At 39.7% G+C, this 27,588-nt stretch overlaps 2 protein-coding genes across 3 annotated transcripts; both read left to right on the top strand.

The window, feature by feature from the left end:
* The first annotated feature begins 5,836 nt into the window (after positions 1-5,836).
* On the top strand, positions 5,837-10,533 carry LOC311487706 (zinc finger BED domain-containing protein 4-like). The gene is made up of 4 exons (XM_084544062.1): positions 5,837-7,812; positions 8,074-8,197; positions 8,412-8,551; positions 8,639-10,533. The coding sequence occupies exons 1-4, from the start codon at positions 7,714-7,716 to the stop codon at positions 9,584-9,586; spliced, it is 1,311 nt and encodes a 436-aa protein (XP_084400188.1). The 5' UTR covers positions 5,837-7,713; the 3' UTR covers positions 9,587-10,533.
* Positions 10,534-10,588: 55 nt separating this feature from the next.
* On the top strand, positions 10,589-26,493 carry rrp1 (ribosomal RNA processing 1). 2 transcript variants are annotated; one of them, XM_084544060.1, is made up of 16 exons: positions 10,589-10,854; positions 11,393-11,475; positions 12,165-12,222; positions 12,309-12,394; positions 15,041-15,102; positions 15,183-15,312; positions 15,659-15,723; positions 15,924-16,135; positions 17,220-17,371; positions 17,476-17,573; positions 18,299-18,318; positions 18,428-18,571; positions 21,651-22,663; positions 22,737-22,907; positions 23,348-23,414; positions 25,301-26,493. In XM_084544060.1, exons 1-16 carry the CDS (start codon positions 10,728-10,730, stop codon positions 25,501-25,503), a joined length of 2,691 nt encoding a protein of 896 aa, XP_084400186.1. In that variant the 5' UTR covers positions 10,589-10,727; the 3' UTR covers positions 25,504-26,493. The 2 variants fall into 2 exon arrangements, with proteins under 2 accessions (XP_084400186.1, XP_084400187.1); XM_084544061.1 differs by lacking the exon at positions 25,301-26,493 and adding an exon at positions 24,034-25,238.
* The last annotated feature ends 1,095 nt before the right edge of the window (positions 26,494-27,588 follow it).

Raw genomic sequence — 27,588 nt, forward strand, 5'->3', positions numbered from 1 at the left:
AGGTTCTGAAAGTCAGGTTTTAAGCTTTTACTTCAACAGATTTCTCTATTGATTTTAGTTTCTTTCCTGGTTAGTTTCTTTCCTCTGTAATGTTCAAACTGTCAGGGGCTACATCATCAGATTGTAGTGGTCTCAGTCTTGGTGTGTGTAGGTGTGGGTATTATGTAGATGTAGTCATTGAGGTCGCTCTGTTCTTCTAAAAGTCATCAATGAATTTCAAACATGTAGCTTAAAAGGCTAACCTTTGACCTGAAAATCAGGTGTTTCAGTTTACGTGAGAGAACACTGTCAAATCAGCCTTTAAAGCAACACTAAAGAGTTTTTAGTACCTTAAAATAATGTTTCAAAAATAGTTTCAGTGATTTATCACCTCAAAACCGGGTGAAAGCCAATTCTGTATTCGCTTTACGGCCCTCTATTGGCTGTAACTTTGCTTCGTCGGGTAGCGTTTTTGTAGTTCTAAAAAGACTACAAATTTGACCTGCTTTACGGCAACGTGGCTACAAAAGCCGGTAGGTTGAGGCTCAAATCAGTGAGAGAGTGAATCAGATCAGTGAGAGAACACTCAGCAGGTGTGTGGAAGATACCAGCTTCATGACAGAGCCTGCCAAGAAAAGGAGGAGTGTACTGTCCGATGAGGCGAAGAAAAGAAAACGAGAGCATGATAAAGAAAGAGCTAAAACGAGAGTGAATATCGGACCGGCTCATACTCGTTGGCGAGAGCTGAAGGAGCTGAAGGAGGCAACAAAATGCAAGACGGATGGTGACTTGGCTTTGCTGCTGCTGGACTTGTAATACCGGTAATCTTTTTTTCAAACAGTGTGCATCGGTGTTCAATACATTGTCAATTATTTTATCGGCTCATCTTAGCTAAGGCGTTAGCTATTGTGCTAATATATATGTAACTATCGCTATGGCTCATGTTAGCTAAGGTGTTCGCTATTGTACGTAACTATCGCTAAGCTAAATATCGCTGTAACTATCACTGCAAGCTAAGACAATAACTGCCAAAATAACCCCAAATGTTTGATCGTTCCCAAAGTTGTTGATTCTTAGTTCACAACGGTCTCTGAAACTTTTTTCAACAACATTCACAAGATTTTCACAGATAATGCAAATGGCTATTACATGCTAAACTGTTAGGCAATACGTTTCTTTATTTTTCATCCTTATGTAAACCTATCTGGCTATTGCTAATCTGCCGTTTCAAATTTACAGTTTCACACAGAAATAAAAATAGCTAGCAATGTCATTATTTTGTTTTACTTCATTCTAATGTTGCAATACATCATACTTTCGTAAAATCATGCAACATACTCTACCTTGTCACTGGACATCCTTCAAATCGTTGATTGTTTCCAAAGCCGGTTCTGCATAAACAAATAACGTGCCTGCGACAGTAGGATGCAGTAGGCTAACTTATTTACAACGGAAGTAATGGACAATTACACTTCCAACCAGTAGGGGGACCGAAGAGGAAAACTTCTTTAGTGCTGCTTTAATGCAAGCCACAGACTTAGTGTGTTCATCGAACTTTACACATTTTCTACTCATCTTGATGCCTCAGAAAGCTTGCATTGAACCATTTTTGAGGCTTATAATCATGCCCAAGATGGGAAACATGTAGCAGTGAAAGCTCAGAAAGCTAACACTAGCTAATAATCTATATCAAACCTACCTCCCTCAGCTAGCGTTTTTGACACTGTCCGCATTATCTCTCTGCCTTACGTTACTTTGCTAATGTTTCAGTTAATGTGTGTTTGTAAATCTGCACCACTGATTTAAGAGAACAACACAGTCATGGAATCACTTCTTTGCCTTTCTGCTGTGAGCAACATGAGCCTTATTGACAAATCTCTGTTGTGTGAACGCACCACAGGTCGTGATGTTAAGAACATGGCATTACACCTGTTTGTGTTTGAACCTGTAAACTCTCTAATATAGACTGTACGGAAAAAATATAGGGTTATAAGATTATGTCAGAAAATAATGATAAAATGCATTATTATTATTATTACTGCTTGTCTATTGTTATTTTTTTTAATTTAACGGTGTCTGAGCACCCTTAAAGAGGGTCTGAACACCTTTAATATAAACCCATTTCCAGCCAGACCCAACACATGCTGCTGTGACAACTGCACTTCACTGTAGGTATGATGACAGTGATGAACTGTGACATTTTTATACCTTTTACAATTTGCTACTAGCTTCCTTGGGGTCCCTACTCGTGTCAGCATTGAAGAGAATGAGCAGGTAGAATTATCTTGGCTAAACAAGCAGTGAAGTGTGTAGGGTAGTCTACACCTTTTTAAATGTCTCGTTAGGGCACCACCTCCTGTTATCGTAGGAAGAACACGGTTTAAATCAATTTATCAGTCTCAATTAAATAATTTGCATATCTGAAGGAGTGAATCCTTTACTACAATTTGTACCAGTCATTCTCTGCCGTAAAATAACATCACAAACAACTTCTTAAGTGTGAACAAATATTTATTTAATAAAATGACAACTATGAATAAATGAGGGACTAATAGAATATAGGAGTGTAATCAAATGAACGAATATAATAAGGTATGAAATAATTTCTGGAGCGATGGTGAGAGATGGAGATGTTTAAGTCCTAAACTAAAGGGAATAGATTTGATATCTACTCTAATCAATCTTCTCTAAAAGATGTTAGTAGGGAGTTTCAAAGTAGTGACACCAACTCTTTGTCTTAAGCGGTAGGAACGATTCAAGCCTACTTTTGCGTAGAGTCTTCTTGGCGTCGGTGATGGCAGAGCGTCGGTGTGACGAGATGGTGACGAAGCGGCACAGCTGATGCAGGTCTCTCTGGGACCGGTAGATAGGACTTGTTGCTTGATCTGCAACTCCAACACCCAGCTTTGCTTGAGAGCGCTGTAGGTGTTCAGTCAAAGGCAGATGACACCTGGCAATGTCTTTGTGTTTGAAGAAAGAAGTCGGATCGTCACGTCTTCTTGATGTCGTTGCTATGGCAACAGCTTCTTGATTTCTTGATCTGTCGAAGAGATTGGGTCTTTCTCTGAAATCCCAGCTGACTACGCTGGCTAACTTATAAACGATGTTGGTTAGTACTTCGGTTCGTAGAGTATAAAAATGAATAAAACTAGAAAAATATTTCAGTCACTATAAAAATCGTACGTCGGGAAAAACATCCGACGAGAAACAAACAGAGCTTGAAAAGGACCGTATTGTCAATATTCAAGTTGTTCTTAAAGTTACTAAGTACAAACGTGACTAAGTACGTAAAGAAGAAAACTAAAATAAAAGTAAAACGTGAACGGAAAGTGGAGAGTTGAAAGAGCGGCGGAAAGAGCAGCGTCTCTCTGGTTTTATGAGTTAATTATTCAGGGCGTGTTTGGATCGGGTTTCCATAATCTTCGCGCGGAAAGAGAAGGGAACGCCTACTCCTTTGTCTTATTGCCTGATCTTCTTAACCTATTTTATATTACTAAATTTAATCATTCCATCACTCATCATGGCTCGTTAGCAATGTTTTTCGTATGCGACAACACTCAACATTACAACATGACAAGATGACGTATCAGAATGACTACATCAAAATAACTCAAAAGCATCAATAAATTAATAAACTCAAGTTCTCTTTACATTGACATTTTGCTATTAATAAAAGGTTGAGGTTTCTAAAATAACAATTTCAACAGTTATGATTTCAACTAATAGCTACTATTAGTATTAGAACATACCTAAGTTTCAACATTCTTTAACTTCAACAATTGATTAAAAGAGAGAGAATACTTTTAAAAATAGCCACTTGATGGCAATGTTGATCCATCCTTACTGTGACAAATTATGTGAATTTGGGCTAGCTTTATCGTACAGTGATCAAAATCGTCTCACTGTGATCGTAAGCACTTCCTGAACAATGATATATAACTTACCAGGTTATTACATTTTCAATAGTCATATTATCAAACTTAGGCTCTTTTAGAGAGGAGAAATGCGGATCAGGGTCTGGTTCTGGGGAAAGAAAGTTATTTACGACCTTCTTATCTGTGTTTCTCTCCCTTGCTCATTCTCGGAGAGGGGGAGAGCAAAAACCTGTGAAAAGCATGTTTGCATGTATGTCTCTGAAAAAGGAAAATTAGTACATCACAAGTTTAAAACATAGATGAACATAACATTAAGGTTTCTAGACTTTGTCCTTATGAAGTCAAAAGGAGTCAATTCATTCTTTGTAGTTCCTGACATCGCGTTGATGTTCTTTCGATTCAGGACTAATTAGTCAAGAAACAAGAGTGGGAAATTCCACAAGAAGTGTAAATCTGTCTTTTTGGCTCAGATGACGTCCTCAGCATTAGGGAGGTCCGATAGCGTGGGCCTGTCCCGCGTTTGGACATGGCACATTTATGGCTAAGGTGTAAAAGGTTGATCTGTTAGAAGAGTTCTTCTGCAAAACAACTTCGTAAATTTAAATTCCAAAGAGGGGGAGAATTGAGAGGACGACTGGTTCCCCTACAAGTGTGAGAACATTAACCTTCATGTTCCAAGAAGTTAAAATGAAGCCAAGAATCAAATCATATACATGTTTAGTCTGGCAGGAATACTGGGGTAATAGTAAAACAGGGAGGCGACTATACAGTATTTATTACCCATTTATTAGTATTTAGTACCCATTCTACCTCGGCAATAAGTTGGAAATCCCTGTAACTACTGTTTACTGTTTACATTTGCACTTTAGTCACTTTATTCATACAGTCGGTTTACATTCTCCTTGGATGTTTTGGATAATTAAAACATTAATGCCATGGTAGCTTGTATATACTTTGTATTGTTCTGTTTTTGATGCTGCAGCTGCTCACGGGACAAATAAAGTTTTCTGCATCTGAATCTGAATATACAGAAACAGGTTGGCGTTGGGAGGAAAGTGAACTGGAAAACATCCATTCTGAGAATTGGTCATACAGGTCTAAATTTCAGTTTATGTAAAATAGACCAACAGTGGAACATGCAATACTCCATTGCACCAAGTACAGTATACAAAGAAATCTTTTTCAGTCAGTGAGGAAGCATAATGCTGTATCATTATATTGAATAAGACAACAGTCGAAGTTACATCATAACGTTTTAAAAAGAATATCATTTCGAAAAAAAGACTGTAGTTTTTTTGTTTAATCTCTTGCTTCAAACTCCAGTCCAGTTTGTGGCGGTAATGTAGCCTTCTTGGCAATGAAGTCTTTCAACGCCAAACGTTGCTCTTTTTTTAAAATAAACTTGCGTTCTAAGCTACTTAAAACACTGTCTAAGGCTGCATCGAACGGTAACGTTAGGTCCGCTGCCATGTTGGATTAACACTTTTTTTTTTTTTTTTTTAACCTTTTATTTAGTCTTTTCTTATTATTACAATACGTCTGAAAAAATAAAGAATGACATCCTCAAATTGTACAATATAAATCTTGTAGTACTATACCTCAGAGTCACACCTCCAGCAGACCAACTATAAAGGTGAAAAGACATACCATTCACATGGCAAGGGAGAACAAACTAGAAAGACAGCACACAAAAAAAAAAAAAAAAAAAAAAAAAACAGAAATAAACTAAAACAAAATAAATAACATAAAACAAACCAAATAACAGGGACTCAGCTCAACTGAAGTATTAATATCAGTTTATGCAGTTTTTTAGCCTGGGCATTCTCTACCTTTATAAGACAGCTTTGGAGCAGCAAGAGTTCATTTTTAAGTGCAGACCATGTGGGGGAGGACTTAGCAAATCGACATTTATGTATATAATATTTTGTTGCTATAATTAGATTATTAACCAAATATTAATCCTTTTTATTTTTGAGGATTACACCCATCTGGATGTTTAGATATGAAAAGAAATCTATGTTTATAGATCTGGAGGACAACAGGTCGTGAAGAGATTTCCATAAATTCTGAACCAATTGACATTCATAAGACAGGTGTTCTGTTGTTTCAGCATTAAAATTACAGAAATGGCAATTGTCAACCTCAAAATTGAATCTTTTCTTTACAAATTCGTTAGAGGGATATATATTATTTATTGTTTTAAAATGTACTTCCTTAAGTTTAGGGGGAATTGGATATTTTAAGAATTTTGTTCTAATTGAAAATATTTCAGATTTGTTATAACCAAGAAAGAAGGGAGTGCTTCTTGTTCTACCCGGGCACAAAATATTAACAAGAGTTTGCTTAAGGAATCTATTATTACATTTTGTATCTACCAGGTCCACATAATCAATTTTAATTTTGTGTAATCTTGGTGATGCGATATTCAAAAAATTATTCTGTATTGTTTGAATAAGGGCCTTTGGAATGTTCTGTGTTACTTTGTTGTAATCTACAATTGAGCAGTTAATATTATATTTAGAATTAAATTCCTCCAATTCAAGAATATTACCATTTTCATCCAATATATGAACAACTGACCATATTTGTTTTTCCCACCAGTCTTTCAGAAACATAGATTTCCTTCTACACAATATAACTCTGTTGTTCCATAATGGAACATTGTGGGGACTGAAGTTATGTTTGAATATCAGTTTCCACTGTAACAGAACCTGCTGATGAAAGGATGAGAGTTTTATAGGCAATTTAGATATTTCAAAGTCGCATGCTAATAAGAATTCAATACCTCCCACTTTATCAAAGATATATGTTGGAGGAGAACCATAACTCTTCGCCGTTCCTCAAAAACGATTGGAGCCATTTAATTTTCAATATCCCATTCATAATTTCAAAGTCGATTGCCTTTATGCCACCTTCCTCATAATTTTTCAACAGATCTCCTTTTCTAATGTAGTGATGTTTATTTTTCCAAATAAAATTAAAATTGATTCTATTAACTTCTTTGATTAGCTTTGGAGAAACAGCAAGAGAGTAGGATGGATAGATTAGTCTAGAAATAGATTCAATCTTGGTTAACATCGTTCTTCCAAATAATGTTAAATCTCTTTGTAGCCAAATGTTTAATGTTTTTCCGCATTTATCAATATTGTCTTGGATATTCTTTTTTTCACTAATATCTGATGATTTGGTAATCCAAATACCTAGATATCTAACATCATTTCTGATTGGTATATTATATAGTGAGGATTCAGAGCAGTTATGAATGCTCATCAGTTCACATTTACTCAGATTCAGATATAGGCCTGATGCTTGTGAAAACCGCTCTATTACTTTTATAGCCACTGGTATTTGGTCCTTATTTTGTAAAAAGAGTGTTGTATCGTCAGCAAGCTGACTTATGAGTAACTTGTGGTTGTTTATATCTAAACCTTTAATATTCGAATTTTTTACCGCAATTGCTAGTAATTCAGTCACTGCAATGAATAAAAGAGGAGAAATGCTACAGCCCTGTCTTATTCCTCGTTCAACCTTAAATCTAGGTGTTGGATTAACACACTACAAGCTTCGGTGTCGCGCATAGACGTCGTCATCGTCTTGCTCCCCCCCCGTTCTGTGATTGGTTCCCTATCTCAGGCGCAAATATGGGCGATGGTTTCCAGATCTGACTTGACGTGATGCATGCTGGGTAGTGGTGGGACGAGCGACACTGGTGCATCAGCACTGTGCCGAGAGCTCAAGAGGGAAACCTCGTATCGGTGCGTGTATTGCTTTAAGAAAGAATCACGTGACCGATACAGGAACTGTATCGTTTGGATGTGCCGCGCCAAAGTGTGTTTATCAGGAAACAAACTGTATCAACATGTCGTGGGTTTGTCGGATGGAGTTTTGCTTGATCATGGATCGTTCTAGGAAGTTTTCCCCGGTGTGGAATAATTTTGATCTCGTGACGCCAAACAAGGTAAATCTTTTTCTCCTTTATATACTATTTTTTACGGTGGCGCATTGCACTCACTTTATCAGTTTATCAAGTGAATGACCTGTGATACATATGATAGTCAGTTAAAGAGCCTTAGAGTTGCTTTATTCATGTTATCATGTAATTCTGAGATCCTGATCTCGTAATCATGAGAGGGTGTCTATTTTTTTAACAAGTGAATGCAATGTTCTGGTAAGAGGTTTGAATTGTTTTCAGATAAATTAACTTTTTATGTTATTGTAGGTGAAGTGTCGGCTCTGCTCTACAGAGCTATCTTATATCAATAAGAGCACTTCATCAATGCTGAGGCATTATAGAGCTCGGCATGGCAATGAAGAATTGGCAGATACTCGTGAGAGTACCCCAGGTATGTTGAAAGTCTCTCTAAAAATTGTGCTAAAAAAAACATGCATGCAAACAGACAGGCTCCAGGCCTGGTATCGAACCTCCAACCCTCTTGCTGTGAGGCGACAGTGCTAACCACTACACCACCACGTCGTCTTATGTCTATTTGATATTGTTTGTAAAAATTACAGTCCTTTTATTAAGCTTTTGACAAAATAGTTCCTTTTGGCTTGCAGTTCCTAACAAGCAAGCAGTGGATGAGGCAGTGGTCAATATGATCATCAAAGACTGTCAGCCACTCAGCTTTGTTGAAAATGAGGGATTCAGGGAGCTCCTGAAGCTTATTCTACCCTCGTATGCTCTACCAAGCAGGAAGGTATGTTTAAGAATTTTTATTATATGTTTGTACTAACTATATAACTATATTTTATTGGTGTAACAGTATTTGTATGGTTATTTTCAGACCATCAAGGACTTGGTGAGCCAGAGATATGAGGAGGAAAAGGAGAAAACCAAAAAGGACCTCCAGAGTGCCGTTGCTGTTACTTTAACAGCTGATATGTGGACGTCTATGAATATGGAGGCATATCTAGCTGTTACTGGCCACTATGTGGACAAAGAAAGCCATGAACTCCATTCATCAGTCTTGGCAGTGCAGCATTTTCCTCAGAAACACACTGCAGAAAACATTGCCACGGTTAAAAGGAGCCTCATGGAGGAGTGGGGCATAGCAGGAAAGGTCAGGTGTCTTGTCACTGATGCAGCAGCAAACATGACTGCATGTGCTCGAATGCTGCAAATACGGCATACCATTTGTATAGCCCATTCCCTGAATTTAATTGTGAGAAAATCATGTGATCAAATCCCAACAATAACTGAAATACGCAACAAAACACGACACATTGTGACATACTTTCGATCGAGCGTGACTGCTAAAGAGAAGCTCACTCAAATACAGCAACAGCTGGGAACACCGGGCCATAAATTAATAAACGAGGTGCCAACACGATGGAACAGTACCTACCAAATGTTTGAAAGAATGACTGAGCAGAAGGAGGCAGTCTGGGTGTCACTGGCCTCATTAAAACCTGACATCACTCCACTGACTCCAGAAGAATGTCAGATCATTGAAGAGATGCTCAGGGTTCTTGCTCCTTTTGACCAAGCTACAAGAGAACTGTCTGAGGAAAAAAGGGTCTCTGGGTCAAAGGTCATTCCCATGATGAGAATGCTCCACATTGAGCTTCAACGTCAGGCCACAACAGTGACAAAAACAGCTGCTCAGCAACTGGCTGAAAACCTGAGGAAGCGGCTAACTGACGCTATTTGCGGCATGGAATCTCTCAGTGTGATGACTCTGGCAACTCTGTTAGATCCCAGATTTAAAAAGAATGGATTTGTTAGTCAGTAAAAGGCAAGTGAAGCGGTGAAGAGACTGCAGTCAGAATGTGCAGAAGAAATGAGGAGCCAAGAGCCTGACCCAAGAGAAGAAGAGCCTAGCTCTTCACATGGGTCAGAACCCAGTTCAGGTATGAAAATACATTTCTGTGGCACTTATATGATATGATATATCATGTGATAATAAAGTAATGAATAACTATTTTTTTAGGGCACAATCTCTGGAAAACTTTAGATATGGAGGTTGCAGAGACCCAGAAGACGAGGAACGCAACAGCTGACTCCATTATTGAAGTCCAACGCTACCTGGCAGAAACAAACACACCCAGAAACCAAGATCCTTTGCAATATTGGAAATGGAACCAGAAAATATACCCACATCTTCATCAACTTGCACTTAAAACTCTCTGCTCACCATCATCGTCTGTACCATGCGAAAGAGTATTTTCCAAGGCTGGGGAGCTGGTGTGTAAGAGGAGAAATCGCCTTGGAGCAAAGACACTCCAAAAACTTTTGTTTCTCAATAAAAATACATGAACTAATCACTTTTTTGTCTTTTATTTCATATGATTTAACAGTTAAGTTGACAAATGTGCACATAAGTTAAAAAAGTGTAACTCTGAATTTTTACTCTAATTTGCTATATTTTACATACCAACTCAGTTTTAGCATTTACACGAACAAGGAATTTCTTTACCTGCAATGATTTTATAACTACTGCAGGGGTCACTATTGGGTGACCAACACAGTATCAATACAGTGCCGACACAGTTTGTTTAGTGTGTCAATACACTCCTTGAGGTATCATCGTCCCATCACTAATGCTGGGTTGTTGTGCTCATAGATCTCGAATATAATTGGTTAAAATTAACTTGTTCTACCCAGCATGCATCACGTCAAGTCAGATCTGCACAGATCTGCATGAAGTCGAACGCGCCTATTGAAATCGCGCGCAAAGCAGTATGGGAACACCCAGGCTAGCGGTAATGCACCTTTAAACTGGTTTGCCGAAAACCATTCAAAATCAAAAGAAGAAGAATCACCACAACACACGTGCTCATTGGCGACGTCATCAGCCCGCGGCGAGCTGTGCGACGAAACGTGGAAAGCGGAGTGGAGTTAAGAGAAGAGATTCCACGTGAATCGGCGTGAACATGGCGTTGATTCAGGAGCCAGAGATCCAGTTCGCACAGAGACTAGCATCCAATGAAAAGCCAATCCGGAGCAAGGCTCTTAAGAAACTGAGAAAATATATAAACGTCAGGTCACAGAAAGAAGCAGGTAAGCTAGTCTGCCAATTAGCCAGCTAGCTCTGGCGCAGGTTGCTAACAGTAGCCGAAGGAAAGTAAACACTAAACAAGCAATATTTGTGCTCAGACAGTGTGTGTAGTCCTAACGAGACAGTAATGGATTTTACCAACAGTTTTAAACCCTTGAATAGGTCTGAGATGTCACTGGTACTAATAATTCGCTTATTTGAATGCTATTAAAATAACTTGGTTTACACGTGTGGATGTAAGTTAGTCTTGGAGGTCGCAGGCTCATGTGGTTGAACATAGTTAATATGCAACTAATTGTAGCAACAATAACCATGATATAACACTATTTTCATGGTTAATTAACTAGTCATTCAGGTCTCGAACTGAATATAAACACGTTGTCACTTGAGAGCGTTCAAGACAAGATAAGATAGGACTCTTAAATTGTCACGTGAGAGCGTTCAATGATGTGTTGCAAAAAATACTAGATAATTAGTTCTAGATCTTCGTTAACAGACTTAGTTTTGAGCCTTTGTAATTTTCTTCCCTCTTCTTTGCAGATGGATTCTCTAGTGATGAGCTGCTCAAGCTGTGGAAAGGTCTTTTCTACTGTCTGTGGATGCAGGACAAACCAGTGCTCCAGGTATGTGTGTCTTTTCTGGTAGTGTAATGGAAGAACATTCATAAAGGTATATATTGAGAGAAACTACTTGATTAGATTACATTCAACTTCATTGCCACTGCATACAGTACAGGTACATACACAACAAAATGCAGTTTGGCATCCATCCAGAAGTGCAAATAGAAAAAATGATTGACCTGATAAAAGGGAACAAGCAATTTTTTACATGATAGGATATAAAAGTTGTAATTTTATTATATAGATTGGTATATGCAGTATGGACAGCCAGTAAACTCAACAAGTTCTAATACTGCTAGCGCGAGGAGCTAGCTAGCATCAGTCTGCAGTGTGGTCACAGTTACATATTGGTTTAGAGACAGGCTCTTTATGTAAAATGTAAATTACATGCCAAATGTTGAAACTGATACATTTCATTGTTTTGTAAAACAAACCAGTAAAGGGCAACAAATCACTGGATGGATGGTTGTTGCGTAATGCTAAAAAACAAACCAAAAACACACAGTAGTATACATAAATGGTTATTAAAAACATTTAATGCAACAGGAATTGAAAAACTATACTTCATCAGTCTGCCTATGGTGCGAAGAATTCTTGAACGTGTCTTGATGGAGAATGAATTTCTATAGTCATGCCTACTGTACATGCTCTGTGATTCTTATTTTCATACCCTCTTCATTCTTTATCTGAAGGAGGAGCTGTCAAAACAGATCTCCAACCTGGTCCACAGCTTCCACGATATAGACAGACGTAAGTTGCCCATTATAATCAAGTTATTGCACATGGGAGAAGCCTTGTGGTTCTTTTTTTAAATGATGATGTGCATCTTCCTGCAGAGTTGTTGTACCTGGAGAGCTTCCTGCAGACCTTGAAAAGAGAGTGGACTGGAATTGACAGGCTGCGGATGGATAAGTTCTATCAGGTATGTGTGAGAAGAACTTTTAAAATGGCTGTTGGAATGAGATTCTGCACAATGAAATAAGTTGAGGTCTTGTGGTTAAAATTATTTGTTTTTGGTATAATTCCATTACCGTCTAACATGAATACAAAGTGCACTTGCACTCCTCAGAGATGCATGAGAATAAATTTTTAGTTTCATTTGTGTGATTGGGTCCTCTTTGTCTACTTTCAGGACTTATTTGAAAATCTCCTAATGAAAGAAATGTAGAAAATTCTGAGGAATGCAAATACTTTCAAGCGGCACTGTATATGCCATATCACATCTAAACTATCATCTGTCCAATTTGTCATAACTGATAAAATGGAACAAGTGAAGGCTTAAACAGAATAGGAAAATCTTGAAAAGAAGTGTTATGATTTTGATTTTACATTGTGACAGTCTACTGAGAATTGATGGCAGTAAAGTGTTCCCTTGCTTTTAATTGCACTCTTACAGCTAGCAATATCATTTTGATCAATATCGGGGCAGATAGGATTGACGCAGCCAAACCCAGTGTTTTGTATTTGTTTTATGGCTGCCCTAGCCTTTCCCTTTAGAGGAAGCAGCCTTTGCATATTATGCATATGTGATGGAAGTGACTGTGAAGTTGGAAAGTGTATGAGAGCTAATGCTGGAAAAAGTTGGCCCCATGAAAATGACAGGGCAGCCTGTACACAAGGTAACAAACATGTACTAAGAAGTGGCGCTATTGTATCATGGTGTAATTGAGCAGCGTACTTATTCGCGGATTGTGTTTTTCGGCCCATTTTTTTTCCTCTAGACGTAACAATAATCATTAGCGATGTCTCGATCAGTATCAGGCGATCGGTATCGGGCTTCAAAAACCCTCATCCTTGTAGCATTGAAACATCTTCTACCTCATGTTTTAGTGGTGCTTGGCTAGCGTCAATGCTGCCATGAGTCAAAGAAGACGATGACCCAAAATCACCTGATCAAACATGTCTGCTGTATAGAACTACTTTATTCTAAAATAAAGTCAGTCAGACAAATATGTGTAAATTGTGCAGTGTGGATGTTTCCCAAGGTGGTAGTAAGAGACGTCCATACAATACTACCGAAGGCAAAAAAAAAAAAAAACGCAGAACACATTCGGGCAAAGGCTTCACAGAAACACAAACACTGAACTCTATGTTTAACCCATTCAGACCGGGTCACGCATCTGTGCGTGTTTACCTTTAAGACCGGATCACGCATCTATGCGTAGTTACGGCCGGCAAACGCGTCTGTGTCATTTTGAGCGTTGTCGTCTTTTTCGAGGCACATGGCCAATTATATGCACTGTGATTGGCTGAAATATTCTTGGGGTGAGTGACAGAGATGCTTAGGGATTTTCTTTAAACTCATGTGACTAATAAAACGCTTTGTGATTGGTCGAAATAAGCCTACACGTGGAGTATGTTTTGGTCGAAAATTATAAACACCGTGCTAGCGATCCGTCATGGCTGACTCAAGTGAAGGAAGTGATATTGACGAAGTAATTGAAAAAATAGATCTTTACTGATTTTCAAAATTTTAAAAATGTTTGGTGTTTATTGATTTTTAAAAAAAATGCATTTGACGATTATGCCCTAGCAAGTCAGTCAAGTTGAAAGCCAAAGAAGTAAGCTGTCAAATGCTTTTTATCTCATGTTTTTATCTGCTACAGAGCCTGAGAAATTAAGGTTTTAGTAAGCGTTGACATATTTTGAAAAACCTCAGGTTTTGAGAGGGGGTTTACAGAAGAGTATTTAGGCCTAAATGGGTTAAAAGAGTAGTATTAAAAAAAAGTTGCACGTTATCTGAGAGAATAGAAGTGAGATAAGAAAAGTCTTCATGAATCTCCAGGGGAGGCCAGACCAGTAGGGCCAGATATTAGCCTATACCTCTTTAATTCAACATGTAATCTAGGTTCTTAGACTCTACTGGTATCTGGAGTCTCTTTAGAGTCAAACTCTAAAGCTTCATGCAGTTCATCTATGTTCATCGGTGTCGGTCAGGGTCATATGGCTGTGTTCTTTTCTCCCTCTATCTAACTGCAATTTGGTTACATGATTACAGACAGTGTTCAACATTATAGATATGGAGTTAATTCAGTAGTTTGGTTATATGATTAAACCTCATAGATATGGTGTTATGTCAATCGACACTTCAAATCATTATTCTTCTCAACAGAATTAGGACTCGTTTTAATGTTGCTATAAATATTTTTATACCCATCTCTTATTGTGTCTTCATAAGGTCTTTTGTTGTTGTTCTGGGAATTTATACCTTAAGTACCAAAGTGTGTTCATGCCCTCATTTGTATACCCTTTTTTTGTAAACCTGTTTTATCCAGCTGGTATCATGTAACAGTGGTAAACAGTGCTTCCGTTAGGCTGAACTAAATTAGCAGTACCTGCAGTGAGACTGTTGTTTTACTCTACATGAACTTCTCCACATCTTCCATATAGAGATGTCCAAACTCTCAAACTCATTTGGCTGGGTAGTGTGTTATAAATGAAGCAACATCCAGTGTTCTTCAGGACATGACATAAAATACTGCAGCTGTGATTGAGTCTAATTGCTAATGTTCTAATCCGTATTTCAGTAAAATGTAAGTTTTCAAATGTTTTAATATCTGTTTCACAGTTGGTTCGCTTCATGATCAGACAAACCTTTGAAATGCTGAAGAGGAAAAACTGGGATAGCAGGTAAAGTATTACCAAAAACATTCTGCCCACATTTGTGTCAGATCTTGACGTTACTAAGTTTGTCGATTCTGTGTCCTCAGTGCTGTCGCCAAGTTTCTGGAACTGCTAACAGCTCAGCTCCTGCAGAATAGCAGCGATGCACCCAAAGGGCTGCAGTATCACATCCTGGACCTTTACATGACAGAACTTGCAGCTGTGGGTTCAGCAGAGGTACGGCATAGCCACGGGTCAAGAGCTTGTGAGAATAAATCATGCACAACAGCAAAGCCACTGACATGCGATGAATTTATAGAATGGAGAAAAGAATGGGGCGCGGATCATTGGACAGAAGTAATGACACTGCCACGAAGAAGGAAGTGGATTTCAGTGAATTTATGGAATAACAGAAATGCCCCAAACAACACAAACCAATCATTAATCAAACTCTCATTTTCTGCAGAGTTTTTTTTTTCTCATTTTATTTATTTATGTCAGCTCTCCATCTCAAGGAAATGTATGAACAGTGGACTGATCCTTATGTTATTCACCAATGAGCCTTTGTTTTCCTTTCAAACAGCTTACTGCCGATCAGAACCTGACCTTCATTCAGCCGTTCTGCAAAACAGCAGCCACAACCAAGGAGTAAGTCCACATCAGCTCAGCTTTATCAGGATTATTAGAATTAGTAATTACAAAAGCTAACAAGCAATTAATCTACAAAGCTACAGACACATAAATCAAGTTGTGTTTTTCTCTGGTCGATGCTTTTGCGAGTGGTGTTCGGGGAATTTTGTGTCGAACTACTGACTGACCGCTTTACTCCCCTTATCTGTTTTTTCCAGTTTGACTCTTTTCAGTTCCATCTGCAGCAGCATATTCAGCACTATTATTGACCAGGCTCCCTTTGCCATTGAAGATTTGATGAAGGAGTTGAAAGCAGCAGACTCAGACTCAGACATGGGACTGTCTTCTGAAGAGGATGATGAAGAGCAGGGAAATGGGGAAACGAAGAGTAAACCACTCAACAGGAAAGGAACAGGGAAGCAGATGAATGGTATGTCTCCACAGGAAAATACACAATACTTATAACCATGGCTGGGATTTATTTAATACATGTCCAAAATGCCAAACATTATTGCACATACAGATTCACCAGTTAACAAACTCCACGGAAGTCTCTCGTTCTCGTGCAGGTCTTGCAAAGAAAATTATACAGAGACTCTGATCCATGCTGTCAAATCAATAATTGGGCTCAAATGATCGCATATTTGTGAATTAATTAAGTAGAATATAGTGTTTAACCATATTGTTAACTACTGATTTCTTCCTAAAATGAGTGTTTTTGGCATTGAAAAGTTAATTCAGTGGACCCTCTTCAACCGTTCCTCTGCTAGTGTTAGCTGATGTTTTTTCAGATGAGTGTACATTGCAGTAGTACATTTGTTGTATTTCAGGACTGACTTACATGTTCTGCATGTCACGGTAGAATGGGCTTCGTCTTTAGTGAAGTATTTCCACACACGTGATGAACCGCTGCTAGTTTGCTGCAATGACCCATTGGGCTCCTCACCTGTCTTCTAGGAAGCGTCCATGTTGTTATTGTCACGTGATCAGCGACTAGTCGACTTCCTGCTTAAAGTGTCATGGTACATCAGTAAAGTTGACTAGTCGGTACAACCTCTAATAGAAACCGAATGTGAAATCATGATCTCATAGGGAGTGAGGATGTGTTGTCCATATTTACATACAGTCTATGATTACACCTCATACAGGCATACATTTCAGTCCGTTCTTATTGGTAAGATAATGCAACTGACTGATGAGTCACTATTTGCTCAGATAATCTGTTACATGAGGAAAAGTGCTTTTTATAGTTGATTCATCATGTACTTTTAATTAATTATTTTTGTATTCATTCATTCATTCATTCATTCATTGATGAGTAACTTAATAGATGGCTTAGTCAGGACAGCAGAGATGGCATTAACGACAGCTCATTTTCTTTAGTTGTCATAGTGAACCGCCTTGCACAAAAGCAGTGGAATACTGACATCATTGAAACATCTGTATTTTTTTTTCTTATGAGCCTAAAACGTTTGCTGTGAAAGGATCTATAGTGCTCGTTCATTTGTTTTCAGACAATAGATCAAAGAGAGTAGAAGAGGACGATGATGATGATGATGATGATGATGATGATGATGATGATGATGATGATGATGATGGCGGCGACTGCGATGATGAGCTTGAAGATGAAGATGTGCCAAGTGATGACATTGGACCAGTCTTACAGGTGGACATTGTTAATTTTTTCCATTTCATTTTTCTCTTTTGAGATCAAAAAACTTTTGTTCTGATAATCTGTGATGAATTTCTAATGAGGTGTGTGTTTTATAGTTCGACTATGCAGCCCTGGCAGACAAGCTGTTCGAGTTAGCCAGTCGAAGCAGCACACCAGGCCATAACAGAAAGAGACTCTACAAAATCATCAATGTGTAAGTAGAAGCTCTAACACTAGACCCTGTGTGTGTTTGTGGTGTTGTTGTGTGTCTGTATAATAAACATGCTATAACGTGGATATAAAAGGTCCACACATCCCTGTTAAAAAATAAAAATAAATGAAAAAAGATGCATCCTATCAGATTGGATGCACTGTTAGTAAAAAAAAAAAAAAAAAAAAAGACGCATGCAGTTCCACTGAAAACCATATTACCAAGACGAAATGTTATACAGTGTCCTTCAACTGAAGGGGCTCTAATTAACATCGAAGAGGATGTTGCAGGATATTTCTGGCATCTTCTTGCATGCTACAAAAAGAGGCAAAAAGCTTTTATTGTTGAACTCTATTGCTCAGATGAGGCTTACAAAAATAAATAAAAAAACATGTCAGGGTGTCTGTTGCGGGGGTCAAGTGACTGGCTTTTCAAACAAAAACTATCCAAGAGTGGCACCGTCCCTGTTAATCTGAACAAATTCCACAAATGGCAGTTGAGAATTGGGTTGTTTACAGACCCTTGTCATCTCATTTTTAAGTTCCTAATGAAAACCTCAACTCCCACCAGTCATTACTGCTGAAGATGCTACTTGGATGACTGTCAAACTTTTTGAAGACAAAAGGCAAACTGTTCATCGTTTCTTTAAGCTGCAACTTTAGTAAACTGCTTCATTTAAAAACTAATGAATTTCTCCTTTCCCTCCCTCTTTTGTGTTGAATCTCTAGGCTGCGTGACCTCAGTGAAGGTAGGGGACTAACATCACGCTTTATTTCCTCACACTTAATATCTACAATTGTTGTTGATCTTTGGCCTCATTTTGACTCTCTGTCTCTCCCGGGATTTCCTCCTCTCAGGCATCTTCCCCCAAGACGAGTTTCCAGAGGAGGTCTCCACTGATGAGGACGATGAAATGTTCGCCACCAGGAAGAGAATAAAGCCGGGGCGAGGTCACAGGAATGATAATGGGGAAGGGGTGTCGGCAGCCCAAATAAGTAAAGGTAACACAGATTGGCAGACTAACTATATGTAACACCTATGGAAGATTTTAAAATGAGCCGTGGAATTAAATGTGACCCTATGTTTTTGAAGTAATACTGTGAGTTATTTCTACAATAGAACTTTCAACATCTTGGACAGCCTCATCATTCTCAATGTCCCCATGACATCAGATTTGGTGAAGTGTTATTATATATAGTATGTCTTGCATGTAGGCTTTGAAAAAGTGCTCAACTCACTGTGCACCTGGAAGCATAAGCCTGTTTTGCGTCCAGTTAGGGTTGTGACGCCAATAGTCGGGTGTTTTTCCATGTCGAGACGTCAGTGAGCACCTGTGACCATACATTTTCTGTGTGCGTCCCACAACATTGGCACTAGTTGCTGGCTTTTAGACCAACTCAGCAACAATCTGGCAACTCACCGTAAAGATAAGATGAGATGAGATAACCTCAAAGTACCAGGACATGAGAAGAAAAATGAGTGTGATGAAGATAGGGTCACGGAGAGGAATTTTCTCATTTTACATCTTCATCTCAATTGAGCATTCAAATATTTACTGTACTTATTACACTGTAGACCAACTGATCATTAAGATTCAGGCCATCTGTATGACAGTTTGTAGTTCTTCTCAGTCCCAGCTAATAGTAGCTCTACCTGTTTCCTAGTAAAGATATTTCCTTTTATGCAAACACAGAACATGTGTGCCAGCTGGGTGTTGGCTGCTGGCTGAAGTCTGTGCGATGCGTTCAAGATGCACCCACTGTCAGGTGTTTGTTTTGTTGTTTAAACAAACGGCGGCACTGAACGGCACCTGTGTCTCATTTCACTGGTTGGAAACACTTCTAAACAGATGGACTCTTATCCGGCCTTGATGTTAGCTTGTAATCACAGAGGTCATTCTTATGCAGAAATGTAGAAGATTCTGAACGGTGCGCCAAAACACGTCGAGCGATGAACAACAGCCTCTGAGTCTGAAAAATGAAGCCAATGCATAAGTGCCAAAAACTGCCGTTCATCCAGGAGCCACCTGAGGCCCACAGAACTCAGTCAGTATCCATAGACCCCCATGTTAAAATGCTGAATTTTACAGCAAAAACAAACATGCTTACAGCCTGATACAAAAAATGGTTTTGGTCTCCTTAGCTAGTTTCTCTATTCATGACAACTGTGCGGGGGGGGGGGGGAGAAGTTTTATAGATATCCATTTAAATTTAACGAAGGCTCCACTCTCAGACAGTACTGCACAGACTCTGGCTCCAAACTCACCGGATGAAGGAACCCGTATCCTTGGGGTACTAGTGTCAGTTTGACCACTGGAAGGAGGTGGAGAATTGTCGTCCATTTTTTTTTCTACAGTCTATGGTTTATACGTATGTGTAATATGATACAATGATAAAGTGATGACAAAGCAAGAAGACACATCAGCACAGTAATAGGCTCTATGTAGGCTGTGCATAGATTCAAGTCTGATCTACAAACCAGATTCATCAAGAACACTACTTGTTGGTAGCCATGGTGACTAGCAAAGACCTCTGTAGGGGGTTGTATTTATATTTTAGAAATGAATAAGAACTGAACTCCACTGTGAAGAACACATCCAGGCATGCAAACTCCTCACCTTTCGGCGAAATTCGCCGTTTTCAATCCAAATTGGGTGACTTATGTGATTCGTGCAAATCCGAGGAGAAAATATTTTTTTGGGGGGGGGGGGGGTAGCCTACTCGTTGACTTTTATTTTAATATATTTTAATAATATAATAATATAAACGTAAATCCTCTAATATTGGCCTGTATTCCATTAGCGGCCGGGTCTCCAACATTGGCCGGTCTCGCTGTCAGCGGAGGTAAATAAAGGCCGGTCTCTAATAGCGGCCGGGGCTATTATTAGAACCATCTCGGCGGGTCAGGGTTTCGGCGGCACGGTGTGGGAGGATCCCCTCAGCGGGACCTCCGCCGGGCGCATTTCCTCCGTGGCGGTGCGCGGCCTGTAAGTGCTCGGGGCGAAGGTGGCTCGTCGGCTCCGGCCGCGAGCTTTACAGCGACCCCCCGCATCTCGCCTCGCCGCTTCCCTGGGGTCGTGGAATCAGTGCTCACTGCGCCCTCTCTCCCTGCGGGGAGGGACGGGTCCCACTCGCTCCCGGCGCGACTGTCGACCTGCAGCGGACTCACTGTCCTCAGTGCGCTCCGACCGCGTCGCGCCGCTCATTTGTTGTTAATGTTCTGTATGCATACCATGTTATGGTAACTGTACGTTTTCAATAAATGAACCTAGTATTTTATAGGTTAAAATATACACAAAATCTTGTTTTTATTAATTCTACTGGTAGTTCGTTTTGCTCAAATAGAAATTAAGGCCTGCCTCTAATTCTGGCCTCCTTCCAATAAAGGCCTGGACCGCTATGCGCTTGAGTAAAATAAAGGCCTGGGCCTGTATTAGAGGAAATACGGTATATATAACCGCTGACTTTATTTACAGACGCGAACACATATTGAAATGTGTTGTCAGAGCCCCATGCGTAGCCCCTATGTGTTTATTAAACATGCACAGACTTTACCCGCCACTTGCAAGCGCTATGCACGTCACCGATCAATACCGCAGTACGTTACAGCAATTCATTAATTCAGTCTTCGACAAGGGAGAAGCAAAAGAAGACGTTCAGACGCCGGAAATCTCTCTGTTTTTCACGGCCCCAGAGTTGAATCCTCGTTCAGTCTCATGAATGAGATTATTGACGGAAGAAGTGGAAACATGAAAATTGGCACATTCAACTCCATTCAGACAGTGAAATAGGCCCTTCAGGCCTGAGGAAAAACAGCCATTGAGCTGTTCAGGCTCAATGGCTCAAAAGTATTTTTTTTGGTAAAAATTAGTGAATTTGTAGTCTGTTGTCTTTGTAAATCTCTGTTTACCAAGCGGGGGGGGGGGGGGGGGGGCATTTCCCTCTTCGCACTCTTCTCACCTTTTTGACCCCTGACCAGTTTGCATGCCTGACATCGACTGTGCAACACTTTACAGCACTAAGGCTTAAATGAATGTCTGTCTGATGATTGATTAAGTGATTTGTGTCTCTGCTCCTTCAGGGAAGAAAAAGGAGACACCAAACAAGCAAAACAAGAACCATGAAAACGCAGACACAACAGCAAACGGTGTAAAGAAATTAAAAAAGAAGAAAGTACAGGAAAATGCTGAGAGTGTGGCTCAAGACACCAAGGGAGGTCTGGAGTGTTCACAAGATTTAGGAGAAGAAGGACAGACGCAGAGTGCATCACCTGAGACTGACATTAAAACTCCTGGCAAGAAGAAAAAGAAGCGCCTGAAGGCAACAAGCAACCTGGAGGGGGAATTGCACGTTAATGGCGTGAGCTCAGAAATGGATGTCGCATCATCAGTGTGCGAGGATTCTGCAGAAGATAACACAACAGTTGGACTCAAGAATATGACAGATGCTGCAACCCCAGCCAAGAAGAAGGCTAAGAAGAAGAGTCTCAAAGGAGATGAACTGCCTAAGACTGTGACTGATCAAATAGAGGCAGATAATATTAATGCAGAGATCAACTCGGAAGCAGCACAACACAACGTTTCTGTGCCTCTTAAAAAGACGGCAAAGAAAAAGGGCAAGCAGGAAGTGAAAATGGATCAGACACGGGAAGAGTCATCTGCTGCCGATGAATGCCTTCTAACACCACTGGTGAAGAAAAAGAAAAAGAATCTCAAAGAATGTCAGAAAGCAGTGGAAGAAGAAGGAGCAGCTGAGGCGGAAAGCTCTCAAGTAGCAGATGCTGAGAAAGTGCTGTTTGAGGACGCCATGGCAACACCAGCAAAGAAGAAGAAGAAGAATACTACAAAGCTGCAGACTGCCAAGACAAAAAAGATCCAACATGAATCCCAGTCAGAGGATGCAGGCTGCACAAACGCAGAGCTCCCACTGGATGAAACCGACGTAGTCTCTGCCTCTGGGAAAGCAGTGAAGAAGAAGAAGAAGAAGAGGAAGATTCCTGTTGTGTTTGAGTACGAAGCTGATGAGCTGGAGGGGGCTTCAGTAAACGGCCACGTACAACTAGAAACTGTTCCTAAGAAAACAAAACTGGCCAATGTGAGTATTGAATCGGGTGCAGTGGTTGAGTCAGTGGGACATGATGGACTTCTAAACTGAGTTTCCGTTTCAGGATGCTGGTGAGATGTCCACACCATTGAGAACTAAAAAGTCCCAAAAGAAGGCGACGAGTGCACAGAAGTCAGACTCCAGCTTCATCACCTTTCAGAGCAAAACTGCCGTGCCAACGCCGCTCTTTTGCAAGACCAAGAAGAGCCCCAGCACCCCGCTGTCTAGTAAGAAGGTAAAATGGACAATAAGAATGACGCATCACAGGGTCACACAGATGACAAAGTAATATAATAATAATAATAATAATAATAATAATAATAATATGTTTATCAGAACTACCAATATGCTAATGTACTACCAAAGGGTCAAAAACAGAAAGGCAGCATTTCTATATTCAGTTGTTTCTTTGAATAAATCTTCTTTTTTTTTTAAAACCTTTGTTTACTCTGCTCCTCCAAACCGTACTGACGATCATATCAAGGCGTGACGGTTGTGTATTATTATACTGCTATACTGTGGTATAACGGTTTCTACTGTACATTGCACCTCAAAGTAAAATTTTGACTCAATGAAGGAAATAAGGTCAGGATATCAGAACCAGGATACTTAATACACGTCCTTGACATCCACTGATACTCTATGTAACTGTGTGAATGTGTTTTTATTCCACAGAAAGCTCAAACTCCCAAATCAGAATCCAAGAAAGTAACCTTCGGTCTCAGAAATAATAAAACAGCTGGTGAGTAACTGGATGGAATTTGACGTTTGTTTTAAGTAATAATGATGGGTTTAATGTAAAATGAATGTGACTTCATAGGAAACCAGTTCATATGATGGAATCACTTGTTTCTACCTTTGAAATATTATCTATGTTCAACCTCTGCAGAATGTGCAGAATTGTGTTAAAACCTCTTTTGGTGGTTGTACTGTAAAGCTTGGTTTGTAATCATATGTAACTTCTATGCCTTAGCTACAGCATAGCTTTGGACCCTATTATGTAGCCTACGGCTTGATGTGATGTACGACATAGAACCAGATCAATGGGGTGCAGCAGACAAACCGACAATGTAATTAGTTACTGCAACCTCTTCTGGCTCATTCAGTTATACTCTAAGGAAAGAGAGGGGGAAGCTATGAGCCCCCTCTCTGACTCCAAGTTAAATGACTGCTAAGCAGGTTTTTGGTTCAGCCTGCAAAGGAATGGGAGCAGTGTGCATCTCTACTAGAAACCACAACTAAAACCAGGAAACTTCAGCTGCCATATTTTCCAGTGTCCTACTATATAAATAAAGGGCACAGCTGGAAAGAAATGACAAAAGTGCTGGTTCTCATTTACACATGTTGCTCCATCGGTACAGTGAAACACAAGAGAAGATTGTAGTGCAGCTGGAGATGAGAGACGACGACCATCGATCTCTGGACCAGCACAACCATGAAGACTGGCATGAGCAATTTTACTGATTATTAAAATAAACAAACATTGCCTTTAATTGTTTCCTGTTGTAAATTCAAGTGTTAAATAGATGGTAATCCCAAGCACTGGAAGGGTCCTCCTTCCATCTTTATAACTTTAAGAATAGATTTCAATATGTCCAAAAACCTGCGGTCCACATGACAAGCAGTGGGAGGAGGACAAGATAACTCTGTTGTTTGACTGACAGTCATTATACTTTCTAGGCTTTGAGTTTTCGTGTCTAGGATATTAGTTAATAGGGTCTAAGAACCATCAGACTTCTTCTTTTATTATATCTAAATCAAAAATGAAAGTTTAATTAAAGAGAATAGCGCTCAAAAATGGTTTGCAAAGAAAATTGTACCACAGATCAACCACTGTCCGTTTCTATAGAAAAGGTGAACAAGTTTTATGGATTCTCTCTTGAACTGTTTGTCCCTTGTGTTCCTTGATCTGTTCTGCACCCCTTGATACAGGTCACTGTATGCAAGGCCCACTGACCTTTTTTGGTGCAAAATAACAAAGTTTGTCACCCAAAACTTGTGTGGACATGTCCAACAAATCTCTGAAATCATCAATAATCGAACACATGTTTTATTTTGTTACAAACTTAATGCTATAACTTGGACAGATTTGCATGGGATTATCCACAATTATCCACAAGAATACAGTACCGCCTGAAAGTATTTCCGACCCTTCTGATATTTTCTACAGTTGTGTATGAAAATGACTCAAACTCGCACAACTCCAGAAAACTAATGAAAAAGAAATATTTGTTTATTTTGAAAAATTAGCTGATATTGCGTATCTGAGCTGCAAACGCAAGTGCACTTCTTGGACGATACATTTATTTCAAGGGCAAATTAGTGTCCATCTGTTCAGAAGTGTTTCCAACCAATGGAATGAGACTCAAGTGTCCTTCAGTGTTCTGTGTTGTTTAAAGGAATCAGGGATTTGTCACAGTCTGAAATGTATGATGGCACATACAAATGAGCTTTCTGAGGACCTCAGAAAAGAGTTCCTGTTGATCATCAGGCTGGGAAAGATTACAAAACCATCTCTAAAGAGTTCCCCATCATATGTCGTTATCAAAGTATTTACCTGTTTTAAATTAAAGAATTTTCTCATTACATCTTGTTCTGAATTTTGTCACGCCTTTCTGTGCTGTGCAGAGTTTAAGAAGTCTGATCGCACCCTGATGGTGAGTCCAGACGGGTCCTCACGAGTGCCCTTTGACCCTGCGCAGAAACCAAAGTTTGGGGTCTTGAAGTCTCCACCCACGCCACTCTCCACCCGCATCAAGAAGACCCCCAACAGCAAAAAGAAGACCGGTATTCTCAAGACCACACCTCACCGACGAGCAAACGTTCTCTAACCTCCTGTGCTGACTGACTGTGGATACAGATGTTATTTGTGAATTCTATATTTGAAATCTATAGAAGCATTTTTGTGCTCCTCTCATATCAACACTTGCTTTTTGCCTTTTTTGATCGGCTCAGTGTTTTAATAAAGTCACTCATTCCAGTTTTTCCCTATCTTCTCACCGTTCCATCTGTGTAATTTAGGTGTTCTGCATCCAAGTTAAACACGATCTTTTGATAGTGAAAAAGTGTTCAATCTAATTTTAAGGAGTTAGCTATGTTGTTACGAGAGAGTTTTTCAACATATTTGGATTAGCAAAGACTTAATGCTCTTCAGAACGCTGCCTATTGATAAAGGTGGTCCACTCCAGAACGTGGATTAGATTAATTTTCTACTTTAAGTAGGTAAAAATACAGCTCAGTCACATGAGGAAATCTGTACACTTATACAATTATATTCTAATTTAACAGATTCAGATTCCAGACACCAATGAGAAGGGCCAATATGTAAATCTCTGATCAGGGTCTGGTATTCTAATGGTTATTAAAGTGTGGGAGATTTTAAGAGAGAAGGTCACAAAGTTTTTTTGGACAATTTAACAGATGTAAGGAAAATCCTTTCCAGGTAGCCTGGATTACCCCAATCTGAATCGTATCTGGCGGTTTTGCTGCCTCTGGGACTGCTTGTGGTCATGGACATAAACACTGTGTATATCTTCTGCATCATCTCAAAGAGTTGACACTATGATGAATGGAAGTTGAACCAGAGTTGGATCTTTCAACAGACTAATGCTCCTAAAACCAGTATTAAAAAGCCCGAGCTATGGTGGGATATGGTGGGATCTTTCATGGAAGAGAGGCTGAAAACGCAGAGACATTTGGACATGTAGACAACCATGTTCATACAAGATGTTATTTTGGCCAATGTTAGTACTAAGGCCAATGATGTACTTTTACAGTGAATAATGCATATATATTGTATTTTGTTGATTAAATTACTGAAAAGCATTTTTTCTTGTAGTGTTCATATTTCCTTTGAATAGACTTCAGGTGAGGTTTAGCATAAATGACATGGAAGCTCTTAGGTTTATTTGTAATCTGAACAAGCAACAGATGCATTGAAACAATACTTGAATCAAGTACTGTTTCAATTCACTCTTCTGCAATTTGCCATGATGTAAAACGCAAAAGCAGCTGCAGTGCACTGTACTGTTAGTCAGAAACACACACCAATCGGCCACAACATTAAAACCACTGGCAGGTGATGTAAATAACATTGACCATCTTGTGACAATCCAATGTTCTGCTGGGAAACTTTTGGACCTGGCATTCGTGTGGATGTTACTTAGACATGTAGCACCCACCTAGACCAGACCAGGCACCCCCACCCCATAGCAATGGCACTCCTTGATGGCAGCAGCCATCCCCAGCAGGATGCAGCCTGACACAGACACACACACAAAAACGCTTTAGGAACAACTAAAAAAACATGAAGAACAGAACAAGGTGTTGACCTGGCCTCCAAATTCACTAGATCCCAAACTGATCAAGTATCTGTGGGATGATCCACAGAGGCCCCTCCCCTCAACCCATAGGACCCAAATTCTGTTTCCAGACACCACAGGACACCCTCAGAAGGCCCATGTCCATTCTCTGATGAGACAACTGTTTTGGAGGCACAAGGGAGACCTACATAATAAAAAGCTGGATGTATGACCGCCTTACAAAAACGAGAAATATTTATAGTTTAGAAAACCATGGTAAGCCAGGGCTTTTTCTGAAACCACTCCCCGTCTTATATTCACTCGTCCATTCTGTCTCTGTACCCACACATATCCAACACACCGGTCTGAACAGCGCCTGGTGGATGGAGACTACTGCTGGTGTCTCCTGCTTTAAGACTGGAAGTGGAGACGCGGACGCGCAAGGAACGGACGCTCAGTGAAGTCCAGCATTTGTTTCAGCTCACATCGGGATATCACACAGAACACTTGAGACGTGTCCCGTTAGTCTTTTTCCTCCTTAAATTATCGCCCTATTTTAACAGATGCAAGTAACGCCAGTGAGCCACGCAGAGGTAAGTTTGCTTGCTCCTTTTC

This window comes from Chelon labrosus (assembly GCF_963514085.1).
Source record: "Chelon labrosus genome assembly, chromosome: 5".
In the NCBI taxonomy this organism is placed as follows: domain Eukaryota; kingdom Metazoa; phylum Chordata; class Actinopteri; order Mugiliformes; family Mugilidae; genus Chelon; species Chelon labrosus.

Bases quoted from the DNA above. Each gene is read 5' to 3' on its own strand.
- LOC311487706 (XM_084544062.1), top strand. From the start codon at position 7,714: ATGTCGTGGGTTTGTCGGATGGAGTTTTGCTTGATCATGGATCGTTCT. The intron at 8,198-8,411 runs GTATGTTGAAAG...TTTGGCTTGCAG, and splicing joins TACTCGTGAGAGTACCCCAG to TTCCTAACAAGCAAGCAGTG. The intron at 8,552-8,638 runs GTATGTTTAAGA...GGTTATTTTCAG, and splicing joins ATGCTCTACCAAGCAGGAAG to ACCATCAAGGACTTGGTGAG.
- rrp1 (XM_084544060.1), top strand. From the start codon at position 10,728: ATGGCGTTGATTCAGGAGCCAGAGATCCAGTTCGCACAGAGACTAGCA. The intron at 10,855-11,392 runs GTAAGCTAGTCT...TCTTCTTTGCAG, and splicing joins CAGGTCACAGAAAGAAGCAG to ATGGATTCTCTAGTGATGAG. The intron at 22,664-22,736 runs GTGAGTATTGAA...TTTCCGTTTCAG, and splicing joins AGAAAACAAAACTGGCCAAT to GATGCTGGTGAGATGTCCAC.